The sequence below is a fragment of the Vanrija pseudolonga genome, chromosome 2, assembly GCF_020906515.1.
Source record: "Vanrija pseudolonga chromosome 2, complete sequence".
Taxonomy (NCBI): domain Eukaryota; kingdom Fungi; phylum Basidiomycota; class Tremellomycetes; order Trichosporonales; family Trichosporonaceae; genus Vanrija; species Vanrija pseudolonga.
This window is the reverse complement of record NC_085850.1, coordinates 912483-930102: the sequence shown is the minus strand read 5'-3', so window position 1 is coordinate 930102 and position 17620 is coordinate 912483. Positions and strand designations below refer to the sequence as shown.

Genomic DNA, 17620 nt, shown 5'->3' with positions numbered 1-17620 from the left:
TCTCGTCTACAGCGGCAGCCTTCGCCTGTCGGTTCGGACGGACACTAGGGCCCCGGCCGGCTGGCCTGGCTGGCGCTCTCCGCGGCCTGCCTGCCTGCTGGCGTCACTTTGCCCATGGCTTTGTTCGTGATCAAATCAGTCCGGTGCCGTGCGCCGCTCGCTCGCTCGACATGCCGTCAACACCTCAGGGTGGCCACAGGCGACGCTTCGATTCGATCGTGATCACATTCCCTGCTGATATCACGTAGAAAGGACGCACGAGGCTTCCCGAGCGACAGACGTTTGTTCGGCGTGACGAGGCGAGTCCTGTGCCCGGGCTCCTGGCTCCTGGCGTTGTGCCGCTGCTGCCGCCCTCCGAGCCGCGGCACAACCAAGCTAACAAGGTTACTCACCGCACACTCTGCCCCTCCGCGCCCGTCCCATGCGCCTGCCGCTGCCGCGCAATACAATACACGCATACACACGACCTTTACATAACCATCCAGAGGGGCTACCAACTACCTGGGCCCACCCGTGGCCTGTGGATTGTTTGGTACAGCCATGCAGCCGTAGGGGAAAAAAGGGGTACATGCTTGGACTTTTACGTACACGCCCGCCCGCCGAACACAGGGCGAGCACAGCCGTGCATGAGTGATCGCTGACATGCATCACATCGTCGTCAACGGCAACGGCTCTCGCATCTGAATGGTTTGCCCGTCGTCGCGTCGTCGTGTGCGACGCGCGCGCGCTGATTTGCTGCTTCAAGCGAGATCGTATGTAAGAATCTAAACGTGTACAGACTAGCATCCGGCGGCACCGGCGCACTGGCGTCCCCGCCAAAGTGCCCTCACCATCCCGCAGTCCCCGCGGCTCCAGCGACAGTGATCACTGCTGTCGGCAGCCTAGATGGGCTGCAGATAAAGCCACCTTCTGACGCCACCAGGAAGCCGTCGGCGGCATGTGGCTGCGCCTCCCTAGCAGTCTCAGTGACCTCGTCGGTCCGCGGCAGAGCCACAAACCGCAGAGCGCCACCCAGCGGCTCGGGGAGAGGAATCGCACCGGTGCGGCACATAAACTAGTCTTCTGTCAGAAATTCTGGCCCCAGATCATCAGTCGGTGCTCTTCCTGCCTACCTGAACGTCTTGTCCGGGCACCAGCGGGATTTCCGTGTCCAACGAGAGTGCCCCCCGACTGGGATCACCGGAAAGAATGTGCACCACCCGCACATCGGAGGTCTGCTTCCGTCAGCAACAGATTGTCGTTAGCGCGAGCGATCGAGCCAACGATATGAGGTCTTGAAGGTGGGGATCTCAGACACATCACGTCCCCGTCGCTACGCGCAGCGCACAGGTCGATTGCCTGCCGTACGTGCATGCCAAGGCGTGGGTACGTGCCGCGGCACAAACACGTCGTACACGCGCCGCGATGTGACACAAACCGCGCTACCGCCACGCGACAAGACACAAGACGCGCAGCAAGCCGTAAGACACGCGACTGGGCGTACGGCGCGCCATTTTACCGCTGGCGGGCACTGTGGACACGAGCTGCGTGGCACATTGATGTTGAATAACTCACCTTTGGGTCTTGGATCTGAAGCCAGAAACTCTCGTCCTTGGTCAGGCCCGTTGCCTTGCCCTTGTCTCGGACATGGAGGGCGGCGATGAGCGTGGCAGTCGGGTTGGGGTTGGGACCCTCGATAGTGAGCAGGAGGTTGCCTCGGGCGCTGCGTCGTCAGTGAACCAGATCAGGAGTCATCGCCGTCACCACTCGACCCCACGCTGGTGAATGTGGCACCCTCTCGCACCACTCACGCCTTAACCTTGGTCGGGGCACCAAACGGCTCGACACCGTACTCGACATCGACATCCGCAGGTTTAGGGATAGCGAGCCCCACAGCGCCGGTCTGCAGCACCTTGCGACCGTGGAACAATGTAAATGGGTATCCTGTGAGGAACGGCGTCGGAGTAGCGACGTAGCCCAGCTGATGCCATCAGCATAACATGTAACTTTCGCTGGCCTGACACCCACCTTTGTGGCTTCTGGCAATGCGTCGAGGGCAGCAAGCGTCGGTGCTGGCGTAGCGTCGGTCAGGGCGATCAGTGTCCTCACGCTAGAGATTCAGCTCCAAATATCCAGGCCATTAGTCTCCCCTCCTCCCCCGCTCCAGACCCCGCCCAGCACACACCAACTCACCACTTCGGATTCCTGATGTCAATCTTGACGCTCTCCCCCTGGGCCTTCCACAGCCCGTCCCACCCGCCGTCCTTGAGCCGGTCCTCAAGCGAGCCGATTGCGTCGCCCGCGTCGTCCTCGACGTACTTTTCCGCCCCGGGGCGCTGCCACTTGCCCACGGCGGGCGGCGCACGACCCGTCTCGCTCAGATGCCAGCTCTGGACCGGCGCCTCGCCCTGCTCGGGCGTGAAAGTCGCCACGGACACCTCGGGCACCTGCCTCGCGGAGAGGTGGAACGAGCCCACAGCGTTTGGGTGCGCCGCGAGGATGTCGAGCAGCGGGGCGATGGAAGCGGCCGGGAGCGACGTCGAGAATGAGAACAAGAGCCCCTCGGACGACGCCCATGTCAGAGGGAGCGAGTCGAGGTGTGATTTGAGGGAGGCGGGCGTCGGCGAGGACAAGGTATGTGCGTGGACGTGCAGCGCGCGGGCACGTCCCATTGCCCCGAGGGACGCTCCAGGCGCTTGTTTCGGTCCAGGTCGAACTAGTCGCCGTGCTGCTGCGGTGCGGATCATGCTTGCGAGGTGTGAGAAACAAGCGTCCTGGTCGCGATGCGAATCGAGAAGAGCAGGAAGCCAGACTTTGGCCAGTCAAGTGGAGGTGGAGGCAGGCGCTACTTGGGTGGCCCGGATAAACTGGGGGCTCCGACTCGCAACTGCTGACTGATTACGAGCCAACTTTGCCACCATCTTCAACGACAAGTCTTTCTTTAACTTCTAGACACGCAACAACAATAACAAAATGAGCACCGCAGTCGCGAACGGCGTGAGCTCAATCACGAACGGCATCGCCAACGGCGTGCACGTCACCAACGGCACGACGAATGGTGCCAACGGACACACAACGAACGGCGATGCGAACGGGTCGTCCTCGCCTGAACCTGTTGGCGAGGTGCCGGAGGATGCGAACGAGCACTGTCCTGTGAGTGGTGTCTTGCAGCGATGAGATGATGGCACTGATGCATGTCTCTTCCTCTATAACTCGCCTTCGGTCCAATCTGACATGTCAATCAACTCGCATCTTGCCTCAACTCGTCCCCATCGCACACCCCATCCCCCGCACACACCCAGGGCCCCGAGGCGGAAAACGCAGGCAAGGCCGATGCATGCGACGGCTGCCCGAACCAGGCTATCTGTGCTGAGGGTCCCAAGGGCCCAGACCCCGACATCCCTCTCATTCGCCAGCGCATGGAGAACGTCCGACGCAAGATCCTCGTCCTGTCCGGCAAGGGCGGCGTCGGCAAGTCGACGTTCACTGCCGCACTGGCGTGGGCGCTTGCTGCCGACGAGGAGCTGCAGACGGGCATCATGGACGTGGACATTTGCGGGCCGTCCATCCCCCTCCTGACTGGCCTTGAGAAGGCGACGGTGCACACGAGCGCAGAGGGCTGGTCGCCCGCGTACGCGACCGACAACCTCGCCGTCATGTCCATCGGGTTCCTCCTCCCCTCTGCTGCAGACGCTGTCATCTGGCGCGGTCCCAAGAAGAACGGCCTCATCAAGCAGTTCCTCAAGGACGTGGCATGGGGAGACCTCGATTACCTCGTCGTGGACACGCCTCCGGGCACGTCGGACGAGCACCTCTCCGTGGTCCAGTACCTCGCCGAGGCGGGGATTGACGGCGCCGTGCTCGTCACAACGCCTCAGGAGGTCGCGCTGCAGGACGTGCGCAAGGAGATCGACTTCTGTAACAAGGTCGGCCTCCCGATTCTTGGACTGGTCGAGAACATGAGCGGCTTCGTCTGCCCCTCGTGCAAGGGCGAGTCGCAGATCTTTGCCCCGACCACCGGCGGCGCCGAGGCAATGGGCAAGGAGCTCGGAATCGAGCTCCTCGGCAAGGTGCCCCTGGACCCCCGCATCGGCGCCCTGTGCGACGAGGGCCAGAGCTTCCTCGACGCGTACCCCGACTCGCCGGCGACCGAGGCGTACCTCGACATTGTACAGCGGATACGCGAGAAGCTGGGCGACGCCTAAGGCGTGCATCGAGAGGAGGAGCAGTGCATTATAGATCCATGTTGTACGGTTAGCCAGCCATGCATTTGCCATCAAGGTGAGGAGATGAAGTGTAGTCAGCGGAAGCAGAGCCACGTGTTTCCCAGCCAGCCCTCCACCTCGAGTGTCCACCTAACCCGCCAAGCGCGTCAACAATCGCGGGCACCCCTCCCGTCATCTCCTTTCTCTTCCTTCCGCATCTCATCATACCTCACGACGCAAAATGAGTCCACCAGACCCACTCAAGTACTACTGGACACCAAAGCACAAGTTCGACATTGAAGAGTTTATCAAAAAGGTGTGCCTGTCTGCTGCTTCAACTCGTCCACCACAGCTGACGCGCGCGCAGTACAAGCCCTCCATCCTGAGCCAGGACGACGCGCCTGTGAGTAGCAAGGCCCCTTGTTGGCAGAATACTCACTCCTCAGTGGATATGGGCGCGTAATGGCGGTGGCGAGGCAACAGACCCCGAGGCTGAGGACAAGGCGCATACCATTGCGATTGGCAAGGGGCAGGTCATCGGTATGTCAGCTACCCACGCTCGAGAGAATCAGCTGACACGCACAGTTGATGGCCTTGTGAAGAAGATCAACAAGATCGATGTCAGCTGTCTCTTGCTTGGATGGCGGTAACTGACAATTCAGAGTGACAGCTCTATCCCGGTTCGCGCTAGCAAGGGTGTCAAGAGCAAGAAGGTTGTCCGCGACGAAGTGAGCCTTCCCTCGAGCCTCCCTTCGCGTTCTACTGAGAAGGTGCTGAAGCTCAGGCATTGGGCGAAGCTACCCAGGCTCTCAAGACGCTGAGCGAGGAATCGGGATGGACGTGTGGCAAATGGTGGGCAGTCCTCGACCTTCCTCCACTGACGGCAGGATGCTGTTCTCGAGTAACGAGAACGTCGACGGTGTCTGGGCTCGAGTTGCACGCTCTGTCGCCTCAGGACCGCTCAAGGACGCGGGCGTCAACACTGTCAAGGTCGCCACAGTTAATCCGGATGGGTATTCGCAGTTAATCTGCCTCTATGTGGATAACGTTTACGACAAGGGGCTCATGACCGAGGTTAGCTTCTATTTGTTTCCCCCCGAAGCTGACAGACAGGTCATGAAGACTCTGCTCACCGAGCACGGGATCGAGCCTTCGTCCTCCAAGTCTGATCTCTACACCGTGCTCGGGATCGATTCAAAGCACCCTAGCAAGCTGAGGTCGACGGTCTGGCAGCCCAAGGAGCTGATGGATGTTGATGAGATCAAGGTTAGCTGGCACGGATTTCTGCGAGCTTTAGTTAATCTTTCCAGGCTCTCAAGGCCGAATATAACCCCAGCAAGGACAAGCCGAAGAAGGCTGTGCCTGCTCCTGTTGCGGCTGCTGAGAAGGAGGATCCACCAGCCGAGAAGTCTGGCGTCCACTTCGACGAAAAGACGGAGGAGAAGAGTGACAGTCGGAAGCGCAACGGGGCGAACGATGAGCCAGCAGAGAAGGCCAAGGCGCCACCAGCCAAGCGAGCAAAGACAGCAGCTGAGATCTTCAAGGACAACGACATCTTTGCGGGGTCGGACTCTGATGATGAAGATTAAGAGAGCGGCAGTGTAGCGTGTCATAAGTTGTTGTAGCATGTGAGGTGGTCTGGGTATGACAGAAGTTTCATGTCGTTGTGAACAGAGTGAAGTCGTGCGAGAGCGCCACATCCGCGCCAGGCAGGGGCTTCGTTTGTAGATGGTCATGCTGTGCAGGCACACATGGTATGTGATTGCTGCTGCTGTCACTTGCACAGAGCTGATCGAGCTGCTGGTGAGCAACAAACAAGAGTAAACAACATGCTATGCTGGTTGCCACCCAACTGGTCGCCTCAGTACCGACGGAGAGTGGCTGCAATCTCCACGTGTTTGTGTGCCTGGATGACAGGCCGTCGGTGACGACATTGCTTCCACGGTCCCCCGCGTCGCCTTCCCCAACACTGCTCGGTCGGTCCAAATCTACAAGTTCGCCGCCAGCAACTGACTGACTCTACCACCTTCCATGACCACAAACCTCAACATTACAACTTAATCAACGCACAAACAACAGCATAAAACACGACGAACAGCAGCACAGCACACGCACGAGAGAGAGAGAGCATAGTCACACCCACCACCATCACACACAATGCCCCAGGCGTCGCCGTTCTGGATATGTCATGAGGTAAGCTAACTAGCTGGACGGCCGCGCGTCGACCAGCCAGTCAGTGGACCGAACGCTGACACGACACAGTGCGGGGCGCAGATGCGGCCCTTGGAGGTGAGCTCGCAGTGGTGTGCTGAACGAGCTCCAGAATAACACCCCAGATCGACGGCGTCCCGCACTGCGCTTCGTGCCGGTCAGAGTTCATCGAGATTGTAAGTAGTCCGTGGTGTGAGGTCCTCGGCGGCGTCAGGATGTGGCCAGTCTGCGGCGCGCTTCTACGGACCCTGCCGCTGCCTGCATGCTCCCCACACGCCTTTGTCCGCCGCCGCCCCTCCCCCGACCTCCTCGCCTCGCCCCGCGCACGGACACCGCCGCTGACACCCGCACGCAGCTGGACCCAGAAGTGAACCCGGACCCGCGGTACGAGCTGCCGCACCCGCCCACCCGGCCGGGGGAGTACCACGCGCCGCCGCCTGGCCCGCCGCCGCCGATCCCCGAGCGGCCCCCGACAGGCCCGGTGCCCGCGCCTCCGGCCGAAGAGGCGCCGGGTATCCTCTCGTCGCTGTTCAGCTCGATCTTCGGCGGTGGCGGCGAGCAGCAGCAGGCCCGCGCACACGACACGCCGCCCCCGCGCCCCGCGCCGTCGGGCTCCAACATCACCAACACGGACAACGGGCGCACGTGGCAGTTCAACTTTGGGAACGGGACCGTCCGCTTCCAGACGTACAACGGCCCGGCGGGCTTCGGCCAGGGCACGGCAGGCTACGGCCAGCCGCCGCCATTCCAGCCTTGGGGACATCCTTTCCTCGGCGGACAGTACAATGGCGCGGGGTACAACGGCGCCCCGGGCAACCCCAACGAAGGGCTGGATAGGTATGTGGGGAAGGGGGATCAGGCTGACGTGATAGCTTCTTTGGCGGCTTTGGGGCACGCCCGCCACAGCACCGTGGGCCAGGCCAGCCTCAGATGGAGGGCATTGATCTGGTGGGTGATGGATTGCAACGAACCACCCGCTAACAACCGCAGCTTCAGGCACTCATGCAGATGGTTGCGGAGGAGAGGGGAGCGCCGTTCGGGCGTAACGGCCAGCTTGGTGACTATGTCATGACTGAGCGTGAGTGTGCGCACCGGGGGCTAGGCTGACATCCCAGAGGGATTCAACGACGTTCTTGAGCGCTTGATGCAGGCAACGGGTCCACAGGGCCCATTGCCGGCGTCAAAGACGGTCATTGATGGTCTGCCGCGATTCAAGCTGGATGAGGAGACGTTGGGTGGGTTGGAGTTGACTTCCTTCGCTAACCCCACAGAAAAGAGCACGTACAAGGACTGCTCGATCTGCATGGACGACTTCAAGCTTGGCGAGGAGGTGGTCCGCGTCCCATGCGGGCACATCTTCCACCCCGACTGCCTGATTCCCTGGCTCGAAGTCAACGGTTCATGTCCAGTCTGCCGCTTCTCCCTCGTCCCAGAGGATGGGAACCGGCCTGCTGCTGCCGCTGCTGGTAGCTCAACCAACCCAGGCTCCCCTACAACTGCTCCAGCTCATGGTGCGCCGGTCACTGGCCCTGGTGGCATTTTCAACAACATCCTCAACCGTCTCTGGGGCCAGGCGGGCGCCGCGACTGCCGAGGGCAATCCGAACAACCCCAGCACACAGGAAGGAGACTCTGCGGCTACTGCTTCATCATCGGATCCTTCGACAGATACGGGGGCTGCCGCCAGCGCCCGACCCGATGTCGACAGGAGAAGTACCTCGCCCACAGTCGGAGGGGTCGGCCCCCGTCCAGCAGGCACCCCTCGTCGTGCCTCAGGTTTCGGGGCGGCACCAGCATCAGCCTTTGCCAACCTGGGCCGGCCGCCCGCGGCACCAGCCCCAGTTGATCTTCTGACGGGCGACTCGCTCGCGGCTGAGCACGATGCGGCGGTCCTGCATGCAGACCCGCCTTCGCCCGTTGCTGGTGCCGACACGGACACGGACGCGGACCCGCCCTCGCCCGTGCTCGCCTCTGGCGCGCTCCCCGCCGCCCAGCTGTCGTCAGCCATTCCAGACGACTACCGCGCCAAGCACGCACGTAGGGAGCAGGAGGCGCACGAGCGTGAGGAGCGAGAGGCGCGCGAGCGCGATGGGTCCCAGGCACCCGGCGGCAGCAGCAGCACTGCAAGGCGCCAAAACTCGATTAGCCCTGACGATCTCGACTAGTGGGAGAGAGTGGGCAGGAGGATGTAGTAGGAGGGAGGAGTAGCACTGAGCACAGAGAGGAGATAGCGTTGTAGATTAATCATCATAGTTTCGTGCAGCATCATGTTCCCAGTCATAGGTCAAGACATACACCCGTCTATGTTAACCAGATAAAGATACAAGTACAATCGGCGATGCGTCTACCGGGCATGCGATGAGCGGGTCTGCGAGCGGGAGCCCGGCGTGTGTAGTGATGGTGAGAGATGATGAGGAGTGAGGCGTGGCGAATCACGTAGCTGATGTGCGATCACACAGCCTATGCGCCGTGGTCGTGGCTGCCGACGAGCAGAGAGAGCAGCAGGGGAAGGAGCATGCCGCCGAGGATGAGACCGGTACGCATACCGTACGGGAGGGGTGGGGGCTCCTCGCGCTTGTGGACCTCGTGGTGGATGTCGTGGCAGTGGTCGTCTGGGCCAGTCTGCGAGATGGGCTGGATGACAGTGGCGACGTAGAGGAATGATCCGCCCTGGGGGTGTGTGAGTTGTCGCCGGACATGTGAGAACCTTGCAACTCACGGAGAAGAGAAGCACGACGCCAGTCCACCAGCCGAGCCTGTCGTGCCCGTTCGTCGAGCTGCCCTTACCGAACAGCAGGACGAACGCGTACGTGAGCAGCGCGCCGAGCGGGGCAGACAGCGAGAAGATGACCAGGCGGCGGCGCACCTGCGCCGGCGAGAGGTGGAGGTTGAGCAGGGTGGTAGTGAGACCGAGGGCGGCAGGGCCTGGGGGCGTGAGTTGTGCACTTACGGCCTTAGTGGCGTTTGTATACTCACCCTTGTGCACTAAAACCGCGAGGAAGACGACCAGGCCAAGCTGCGCGCTGCCAGACAAGCTGCTCGCGCCGATCGCGATGCCGTCCGCCGCGCCGTGGATCACCAGGCCGAGAGTGGCACTCAGCCCGTGCGCAGCGGCATGGCTCGCACACTTGTGGTCGTGCTCCGCATCGGGCTTGGGAAGCATCGGCACGCGGTCCTCGGCGATCGCGGCCCTGTACTCTGCGCGCTCCTCCTCGCAGTCCTCGTGGTCGTGCGGCGGGTGCGGCGTGATGTTCTCGACGCTGGACGGGTGAGCTGGCGCTGCGGCGTGGGAAGAACGGAGGGGTGCGAGGGGGAGGGGCTCGTCGTCGTGCAGGCTCGTCGTCGGGAGATAGTGGCCATGCGAGTGGCCGTGGCCTCCGCCGCCGTCGCCGTGCTGGAACGATTCAACGCTGCGGCGACCGCGTAAGCGCCGCGGTTGGGTCGAACGGGCGAGGGAGGCGAGGCTGGACACAACGAGCAAGAGGAAACCACTTACAGGAACATCAAGGCAAAGCCCGCGAGGAGGCTCATGCCAATCGTGTGAGTCTCCGAGTGCTTGGAGCTAGCGTAGAGTGTCTCCACTCCCCTGTGGCTATCAGCGTTGCTCTGGAGCCAGTCCGACTACCCAACGCACTCTGGGATGATAATCGTCAACGCCGCGCCGATGAGGATGCCCATTCCGAGGACGGACACGCCGCTGAGCCCGCGGGCTGTGGAAGAGTCAGCACCATTGCCCACCCGAGACAGCGAAGCGACGTACACCCGATGCCGGCTTTAAAGAGGAGCGGCAGCGAGCCCACCAGGATGGACGCGAAGAACATGGCCGCGCATTGGCCGACGAGGATGGCGAACGACATGGCGCGCTTGGCGGGGAGGCGGGTGGGTGGGGGTACGTGAGAGCGAGGTCGGCAGGTGGGGAGGGAGTTGTTGGGAAGTCGGAGAAGGGGGAAGGCAGCGCGGCGGCGCGAACGTGTCGGGGACGGTGGAGTCGACCGCGAGGGTACCCTGGTCGACGGAGGCGCAGTGTGGCGTGGCGCCTATCGGAGTCGGGGTGTGCGGTCAGCAGTTGGTGGCGGCCCGCGGCGGTGTGTTGGGTAAGTAGACAACACGGGGGTGCGCGAGAGCGATGTGCAGGATGTGAGTTGATGGTTGTCGGGATCGAGTTCTTTCCGTGCTGTAATGTCAGTCATCCTCGTCTCTCCACTTGAATCTCTTCCTTGCTCTCCCCCTCCCCGCGCCGGAACCGGCCAGGCCTGGGGCCAGATCGCCAAATGGAAGCCACGTGGGAATACCTCCGTACACCCTCCACCCCCACCCCACCGGCCCAATCGTGCCATCCGGCTTGCATACCCGGGTCATTCCCCACTCTGACGATTGACTCTTGACGTCTTCGACGACTAACTCGACTCGAACAATTACAACAATAACATCGACAACACACACCATGACGGGCAGCGCCGACCCCGCGCCCGCTGCTGCGCCGGTGCCAGCGCCAGCTGCTGCGCACACCCCCACCCCGCAGCGCGAGTTCACGACCGACGACTACTTCCAGACGCAGCACCCGCCCGCCAACCTCAAGGAGAAGACGGCGGCGATGCGCGCATGGGTGAACAAGTGGGCGGATGTGGAGGGGAAGAAGGTCGTGCTGGTTACCGTGAGTCGCGCTGGCTAGCCGGTACATCTCCCCAAGCCGGCACTGACCACGCAGAGCGGCGGCACTACCGTTCCCCTCGAGGCAAATACGTGAGTTGTGTTGCCTGGGCCAAAGAAGCCAACTCACCTCCCAGCGTCCGCTTCCTTGACAACTTTTCAGCGGGTGAGTCGAGGCGCGATGCACGGGCGAGATCTCAGATGTGGGGCAAAGGAGGGTCGGGTCTTCCGTCTGTGCGGTGTGCACGTTGTGGCCAGGTAGGCTGATGGCGCGAGTGATGGCGAGCTGGGTTGCTTCGGCGTGCCGAGTGGCAAGTGCACGTTGCCCAACGTGTCGCTCGCTCGCGCCACATCCGCCTCCCCGGTCCTTTGCCCTGCTCCTCAGCCTTACCCCGCTCACTCACACACACCGCTCACACAACAGGCACGCGCGGCGCCACGTCGGCAGAGTACTTCCTCGCACGGGGCTACGCCGTGCTCTTCCTGCACCGGACGCACTCGCTGCGCCCCTTCTCGAGACACTACAGCCACAGCCTGAACCCGTTCCTCGACCTGCTCACCATCACGGGGGACAGCATCGGCGTGGCCGAGCCGCAGGCGGCCAAGCTGCTGCCCATCCTGCGCGCGTACAACAAGGCGCAGGCCGAGGGCACGATCCTTAGCGTCGAGTTCCAGACGATCAACGACTACCTGTGGCTCCTGCGCGCGGCGACGGGGGTCATGGCGCCGCTTGAGCGGAGGGGCATGTTCTACCTCGCCGCCGCCGTGTCCGACTTCTTCCTCCCCGAAGACCGCGTTGTGAGTGCCACGAGCTGGCGCCAAGCTGATCACCGCGCCAGGCCGAGCACAAGATCCAGTCGGTAAAGGGCTCCCTGTCCCTCGAGATGGACCAGGTGCCCAAGGTCCTCCGACCGCTCGTGCAGGAGTGGACGCCAGAGGGCTACATCGTGTCCTTCAAGCTGGAAACCGACGAGGACCTGCTCATCCCCAAGGCGCGCGCCGCGCTCAGCCGCTACGGCCACCAGCTGGTCATCGGCAATGAACTGCACAAGCGCAAGCAAGAGGTGGTGTTTGTCGAGCGCAAGATGCGCCAGAAGAGCGTCGGCGACGACAGGATCAGGGGCGCCGAGACCCCGCCCCTGGCCGACTCGGACGCCGAGGGCGGCCCTGCCTTCCGCCGTGATCTCAAGAAGAAGAAGGAGGTCTTCTCCGAGACGTGGCTCCACCTCAACCAGCTCGCGCCTAACCGCCCCGAGGCCGAGATTGAAGAGTTCATCATTGACGAGCTGCTCAAGCGCCACCAGGAGTGGATCGACGGCGGGGCCAAGTAGGGGATGGCGCAGTGTATAGAATCCCGGGGATCTTCACCAATCTAGATAATCAAAAGCACTTGGGGACAGCGCCGTCGCGCGCCCGCTAGACGAGACTGATGCATGAATGCAATGCTACAGGCGGTTTTTCAAGACTACGACACAGAGAGATAACCTAATCGTCCTCATAAGTCCCAAGAATTTCAGCGTCCTCGTCGATTGGGACGCTGCGGTACGCGGGGCGCCGTGTGAACAGGCCCTCGATGAACGGCAGGCGGCGCTCGACGGCAGACCATCCGGCGGCCACAACACCGATGAGGAAGAAGGGTACAGAGGCAAGGACAGCGAGCGCGCCCGAGGTCGCATCGCCGCCGCCATAGGCACGGTGCTCGCCGAGGCGAATGGCGCTGGGAGGTGTTAGCTGTGAATTCAACCAGTCGGTGCTCAACGTACCCTGGTCGGCTGCCCTTGGTGACATACCACCATCCTGCGACGCCCGCGCACATGAACGGCAGAATGGCGAGCGAGCCCCAGAAGAAGGCGCCAAGCCCGCTCCGGTTGATGAGGCCGGGGCACTCGTGGCGCTTGCCTCGGTCGATGCGCTCGCCACCGTCACACGACGAGTATGGGATCTTGCGGTACTCGGTCCGCTCGTACCAGTACTGTGCGTCACCCACACACTGCTCCTCAAGCGTGTTGATGGACAGCGGCTGCGCGCCCTCTACGAGGACACACTTCTCGCCCTTGCGGACATAGTTGAACTCGCACTCAAAGTCGGTGTCGGTGCAGGTGCAGTTACGCTTGATGGTGGCCGTCTCATCCCACTTCTGGTCGCCAATGTAACAGTCCTTGTCACGAATGCGGCGGTGGTAGAGGGTCTGGCGGCCAAACAGGCACTGCTCGTCACGGTTCTGGCTCGGGCTCCAGAGTTCGAAGTCGTCGTGGTTGGGGTCGTCGACCTTGAGCTCGCCTGTGGGGTGGTTAGCCATACACGGGCCGGTGCCACTTACATTGCCTCGGGGTAACCCTGGAGAAGTCGAGGTGCACCAGGATGCTGCCCTCGTGGCCCGTCTTCTTGCCAATGAGGAAGAATCGTCGCGAAGTGTCCTCGGGAACTGTCTGAAGCGAGGAGACGCGGATCTTCTCGTCAAACGCATAGGTGTGCCACGTCAGGCCCTCGTCCGTGGTGTAGAGGACATGGTCCACAGGCTCTTCGTCGTTGGCGAGAATAATGATTGAGCCAGAGTCGCCATACTCCCACAGGTGAGCATCCTTGCGGATCTCTTCCCAGTGGAAACCGCCGTCTCGGGTAAGGAAGACGTCGCTTTCCTTGTACTCGGCAAGATCCTCGCCGACGTTACCGACACCGATCATGAGGCCAATAGCCGAAGGACTGCTGTACGTTGCCTTGGGGTCGCGGCGCTCAGTGTAGGAGTGGAGGTGAAGCGCGCATGAGCTCTTGGTGCAGTCATACTTCTGGCCCAGCGAGTCGCGGTCAGGAGGTGGCATGGGCTTCCAAGTACCACCGTCATTGTGGGTGATCCTCGTCTGGTACTTCTTGCTGCCTTCCGTGGCCGCAGTCTTGCGGTTGGAGACAATGTTGACCATGGCGATGCCGTCAAGACCAATCATCTTCTCAAAGTCGGCAAAGCCCTTCCTGTCGCGGTTGACGTCCTCGATCGACATGCTGAAGTACGTGCCGTTCGAATTGGACTTGAAGATGGTGCCCCATTCAAGATGCGCTTCGCTGCTCATGGTCATGTGCAGAAAGAGCGAGTCGGTGTTGCTCTCGAGGATGGTGTACGCGTGGTTGTCGATCTTCATGCCGGGAGGGAACTGTCCCTCAGAGAAGTGCGTGCCGTCAAGAGACACTTGAAGGGCCAGTGTGTTCGTCTCCTGTTTAAGCTCGGCAACGACGAGATACTCGTCAAAGGTCGTGAAACCCACGACAGCATCGAAGAGAACCTTCTTGTTCGAGTAGTAGTTGTCACCGGCAATGAGCTGTAAGGGGTTGCCGTCCGTCTGGCGCTGAGTGCCCTTCTTGTTCTTGTACGACTCGCAGATGACCAACCGCTCGTTGATCTTGAGCTTCTCGTCGCGTGCCCACTGGCAGTTGCGAACGTACTCCTCCATCTTGCTCCACGAGTAGCCGTGGTTGGTCGAGTAGTAGGCCGCCGCGCGGCAGTTCTGGGACATGGTGTCGTCGCAGTCGAACGAGCCGGTGTAGATGAGCCAGTCCGACTTTGTGGGGTGGAAGTCGAGGAGGGTAATCTGCAGCGGGTTGGCGTCTGCAGGGGCGGTCATCCAGCTCCAGGAACGACCCGTGTCCTTGGTGTAGTAAATGTCGCGCCCAGTAGTCAGGAGGTATGCGCGCTGGTCGTCGTAGGGGTGCATGAGAATGGACAGGAAGGTCTTGCCCTTCTGGAGCTGCGCCCAAGAGTACCCCTCGTTGCTCGACTGCCAGACGGTTCCGTCCTGGAGGTGGAGGAGAATAGTCTTGGACTTTGAAAAGTAGTTGTGGCGGAGCACACCCGACTTGAACTCGTGAACGACGTGCGAGACCTCGCCTTCATTTGGACGAGACTCCTTGCAGGGCTTGCGGATCTTCTTGTCCTTCTCACTGCCGCCCTCGCACACGTTTCCAGGGATGAGGCGGTAGCCCGACGAACCCTCGTAGTAGTCCTCGTTGTTGAGGCATGCACCCTCCGGCAGCTTCTCGGGACCAACGGCGACACACTTGCCGTCCTGGCGAACGTAGTTGAAGTCGCTGGGAGGGAGTCAGCAATGCAATCCCTTCTGCTTGAGACCTACCATTCATAGTCCTCATCCGTGCACTTGCACTTGTCTGAGTGGCCGACAGGGTCCTGGAACTTGTTGCCGACGTAGCACTTGGCGTCGAGCTTGCGGCGCTCGTACCAAAGCTTCTGGCCCATGAGGCACTCCGAGTCCTCGCTCGAGCGGGCGTACCACTTCTCAAAGTCGCCGTCCTTGCACTGTCGGGTCTGGAGGCCAGCAAAGTCGAGGAAAACCATGGCGTATCGGCCTTCCTTGGACGACTGGCGATGGGCGACACCGAGGAGGAGGAACTTTTGGGACGTCGAGTCGGGGATGGTGGTCAGAAGAGTAGCACGGACGCTGATACCAATGTCGAGCTTGTCCCAGGTGGCACCGCCGTCATACGAGTAGAGGACGTGGTCGGTCGACTGCTCGTCGTCGACGAGCACAAGCACGCTGCCAAGGTCGCCAAACTCGTACTTGTGGGCTCCCTCGCGGACCATCTTCCACGAGACACCAGCATCGGTCGAGAGGAACGTGTCACATTCAGCGTAGGGCAGGAGGTGCTCGCCAACAGAGCCGACAGCCATAACAAAGCCGGGGGCGGTGGATGAGAAGACGGAGCCGAGGTTGTGGGGCACCGTCACGGCATGCACATGGAGGGAGCACTTGGTCAGGTCGGAGGTGTCGCAGTCCCACGAGCCGCCATCGAGCTTCTTGGCTGGCGCCTTGAGCCGGCGCCAGTTGGAGCCGTCGTCGTATGTGATGTGGCTGGTGAGCTTCTTGCGCTCCCTGGACGCCACGACGCGCTCGCGGTTGGACACGACGTTGGCAATGCCGACGCCCTCAATGCCCTGGAGGTGCTCAAAGTCGACGATGCCGTTATCGTTGCGGTTCGTGTCGGGCAGCGACTCGACAAAGTACTTGCCCTCACCAGAGGACACGAAGAGGGTGCCGATCTGAGCGCCGGGAGTAGTCAGAATGTCGACGGCGATCGAGTGGGTTGTCGATTCAACGACAGTGTACGCGTTCTCGACGAGGCTGGGCATCGCCGAGTGAGGGAACTGAGCCTTGTGCCACTTGATCGCGTCCGTGCTGACGTAGAGCTCCATGGGGTCGGACGCTGCGCGAGCCACCTCTGAGCCGTGCGAGCCGCGCATGGCGACGACCAAGAACTTGGAAACGACGCCGAGGCCGACGACGCCGCGCGCACGCTTGCCGAGTCCGAGGTCGACATACTCCTTGGTCTCGAACCAGTCTGACGAGCGGAAGAGGCGGCTGTCGGAGATCCGGTGCTCCGAGGTCGACTTGGAGTCGAACGCGATACACAGAATCTCCTCCTCCTTGGCGCCGTGGACAAACTTGGACGAGCGGGCGAAAGTGCACTGGGACGTCTGGGCGAGGAGCAGCTCTGGCTTTGACCGGAACGCGTCCTTGCTGTAGTACGTCTCGTCCCAGCACTTCTTCCCTCCGCCCCACTTGCTCTTGCCCGTGTTCTCGCACACGAGGCCCTGGAAGAGGATCCAGTCGTGGTGCGTGGCGTGGAACGAGAGCGGCGCGCTCGACATCGATGGCGGTGCGGGCGTCTCAAACGTCTGCCAGGTCTGGCCCTGGTTGTACGTCACGTAGTGCTTCTCCTTGGAGCCGAGAGCGAACGCCATCTCCTTGTTGTGCGGGTGGTCGATGAGGCGGTGGATCTTTTCCAGGTCCTCGACCTCTTTCCAGCTCTTGCCCTCGTCGGCCGAGTGCCACACTGTATGTCTGACATCGTCGTGCATCAGGACGTGCTGCGGGTTGTTAGCTGCGCAGGCGGCGTCACAAGACCTACCGTCGAGTCTTCAAAGTAGAAGAGCTTGCTTGGGAGGTTTGCGAAGCGCGTGATGGCGACGTCTGGGTCTGCGGCCGCAGCGACCGACAGCAGAGCCAGGCCGGCGACGACGAGCAGCCAGCTGGCCATTGCGCGCGGTCCACGGCGTAGGAGGACCATGGTGGACGCGGGGCGCGGAGCGCGGCGTGATGAGCTGGTTGGTGGTGGGTGCGATGCGATGAGCTGGGTGATGACGAGCCAAGTGGAGGGCAGTGCGGTGCGGTGTGCGCGCGTGTGAGGTGTGGGTGAGCCCTTGTGGGTGGAGAATGTTGCGACGTGTAAGACGTGTCAAGTGTCTCGCACCGCGTTAATGGTGGCTATCTAAAGTGGTGGTGGACGATTGACACGCAAGCGCGGTCAAGCTAAGTTGGTGGCCGTCGTCACGTCGCCGCACTGGTCGGTCGGTCGGTCGGTCGGCTGGCTCGCGGCTCGTTCTGTCCGTTGCGTTGCGTTGCGTTGCGTGTCGTGGCTGCACCCCCTCAATGATAAATGTCCCTGGCCAGATTGGGACTGGCGCGCGCTCTACGCCGGGCGCGGGGCGGCAGACGGCTGCCTGCCTGGCGCGCGCAAATCAATAGCATTCCTGACACAAGGCATAGTTACCCTGAGATGCCCGTGCGTGGG

The 17620-nt window shown here is 61.9% G+C and overlaps 6 protein-coding genes across 6 annotated transcripts; 3 read left to right on the top strand and 3 right to left on the bottom strand.

The window, feature by feature from the left end:
• Positions 1-678: 678 nt before the first annotated feature.
• LOC62_02G002132 (uncharacterized protein) lies at positions 679-2749 on the bottom strand. Its single transcript, XM_062768634.1, has 6 exons — positions 2173-2749; positions 2008-2089; positions 1791-1960; positions 1555-1702; positions 1113-1214; positions 679-1054 (listed from the first exon to the last, which is right to left on the bottom strand). Exons 1-6 carry the CDS (start codon positions 2724-2726, stop codon positions 827-829), a joined length of 1284 nt encoding a protein of 427 aa, XP_062624618.1. The 5' UTR covers positions 2727-2749; the 3' UTR covers positions 679-826.
• Positions 2750-2920: 171 nt separating this feature from the next.
• On the top strand, positions 2921-4184 carry NBP35 (Cytosolic Fe-S cluster assembly factor NBP35; the record flags this gene model as incomplete). Its single annotated transcript, XM_062768633.1, has 2 exons — positions 2921-3132; positions 3282-4184. Exons 1-2 carry the CDS (start codon positions 2953-2955, stop codon positions 4182-4184), a joined length of 1083 nt encoding a protein of 360 aa, XP_062624617.1. The 5' UTR covers positions 2921-2952.
• Positions 4185-4425: 241 nt separating this feature from the next.
• Positions 4426-5773, top strand: LOC62_02G002130 (uncharacterized protein; the record flags this gene model as incomplete). Its single annotated transcript, XM_062768632.1, has 8 exons — positions 4426-4500; positions 4552-4587; positions 4631-4724; positions 4770-4804; positions 4847-4912; positions 5094-5258; positions 5298-5450; positions 5495-5773. 8 exons carry the CDS (start codon positions 4426-4428, stop codon positions 5771-5773), a joined length of 903 nt encoding a protein of 300 aa, XP_062624616.1.
• Positions 5774-8854: 3081 nt separating this feature from the next.
• slc39a9-b (Zinc transporter ZIP9-B) lies at positions 8855-10251 on the bottom strand (the record flags this gene model as incomplete). The annotated part of the gene is made up of 6 exons (XM_062768631.1): positions 8855-9064; positions 9114-9319; positions 9371-9654; positions 9891-9980; positions 10029-10104; positions 10155-10251. 6 exons carry the CDS (start codon positions 10249-10251, stop codon positions 8855-8857), a joined length of 963 nt encoding a protein of 320 aa, XP_062624615.1.
• Positions 10252-10584: 333 nt separating this feature from the next.
• Positions 10585-12496, top strand: CAB2 (Phosphopantothenate--cysteine ligase CAB2). Its single transcript, XM_062768630.1, has 5 exons — positions 10585-11048; positions 11103-11137; positions 11182-11210; positions 11469-11842; positions 11884-12496. Exons 1-5 carry the CDS (start codon positions 10839-10841, stop codon positions 12373-12375), a joined length of 1140 nt encoding a protein of 379 aa, XP_062624614.1. The 5' UTR covers positions 10585-10838; the 3' UTR covers positions 12376-12496.
• Positions 12488-17279, bottom strand: VPS10 (Vacuolar protein sorting/targeting protein 10). Its single transcript, XM_062768629.1, has 5 exons — positions 16958-17279; positions 15166-16916; positions 13365-15121; positions 12808-13324; positions 12488-12761 (listed from the first exon to the last, which is right to left on the bottom strand). Exons 1-5 carry the CDS (start codon positions 17114-17116, stop codon positions 12530-12532), a joined length of 4416 nt encoding a protein of 1471 aa, XP_062624613.1. The 5' UTR covers positions 17117-17279; the 3' UTR covers positions 12488-12529.
• Positions 17280-17620: the final 341 nt, after the last annotated feature.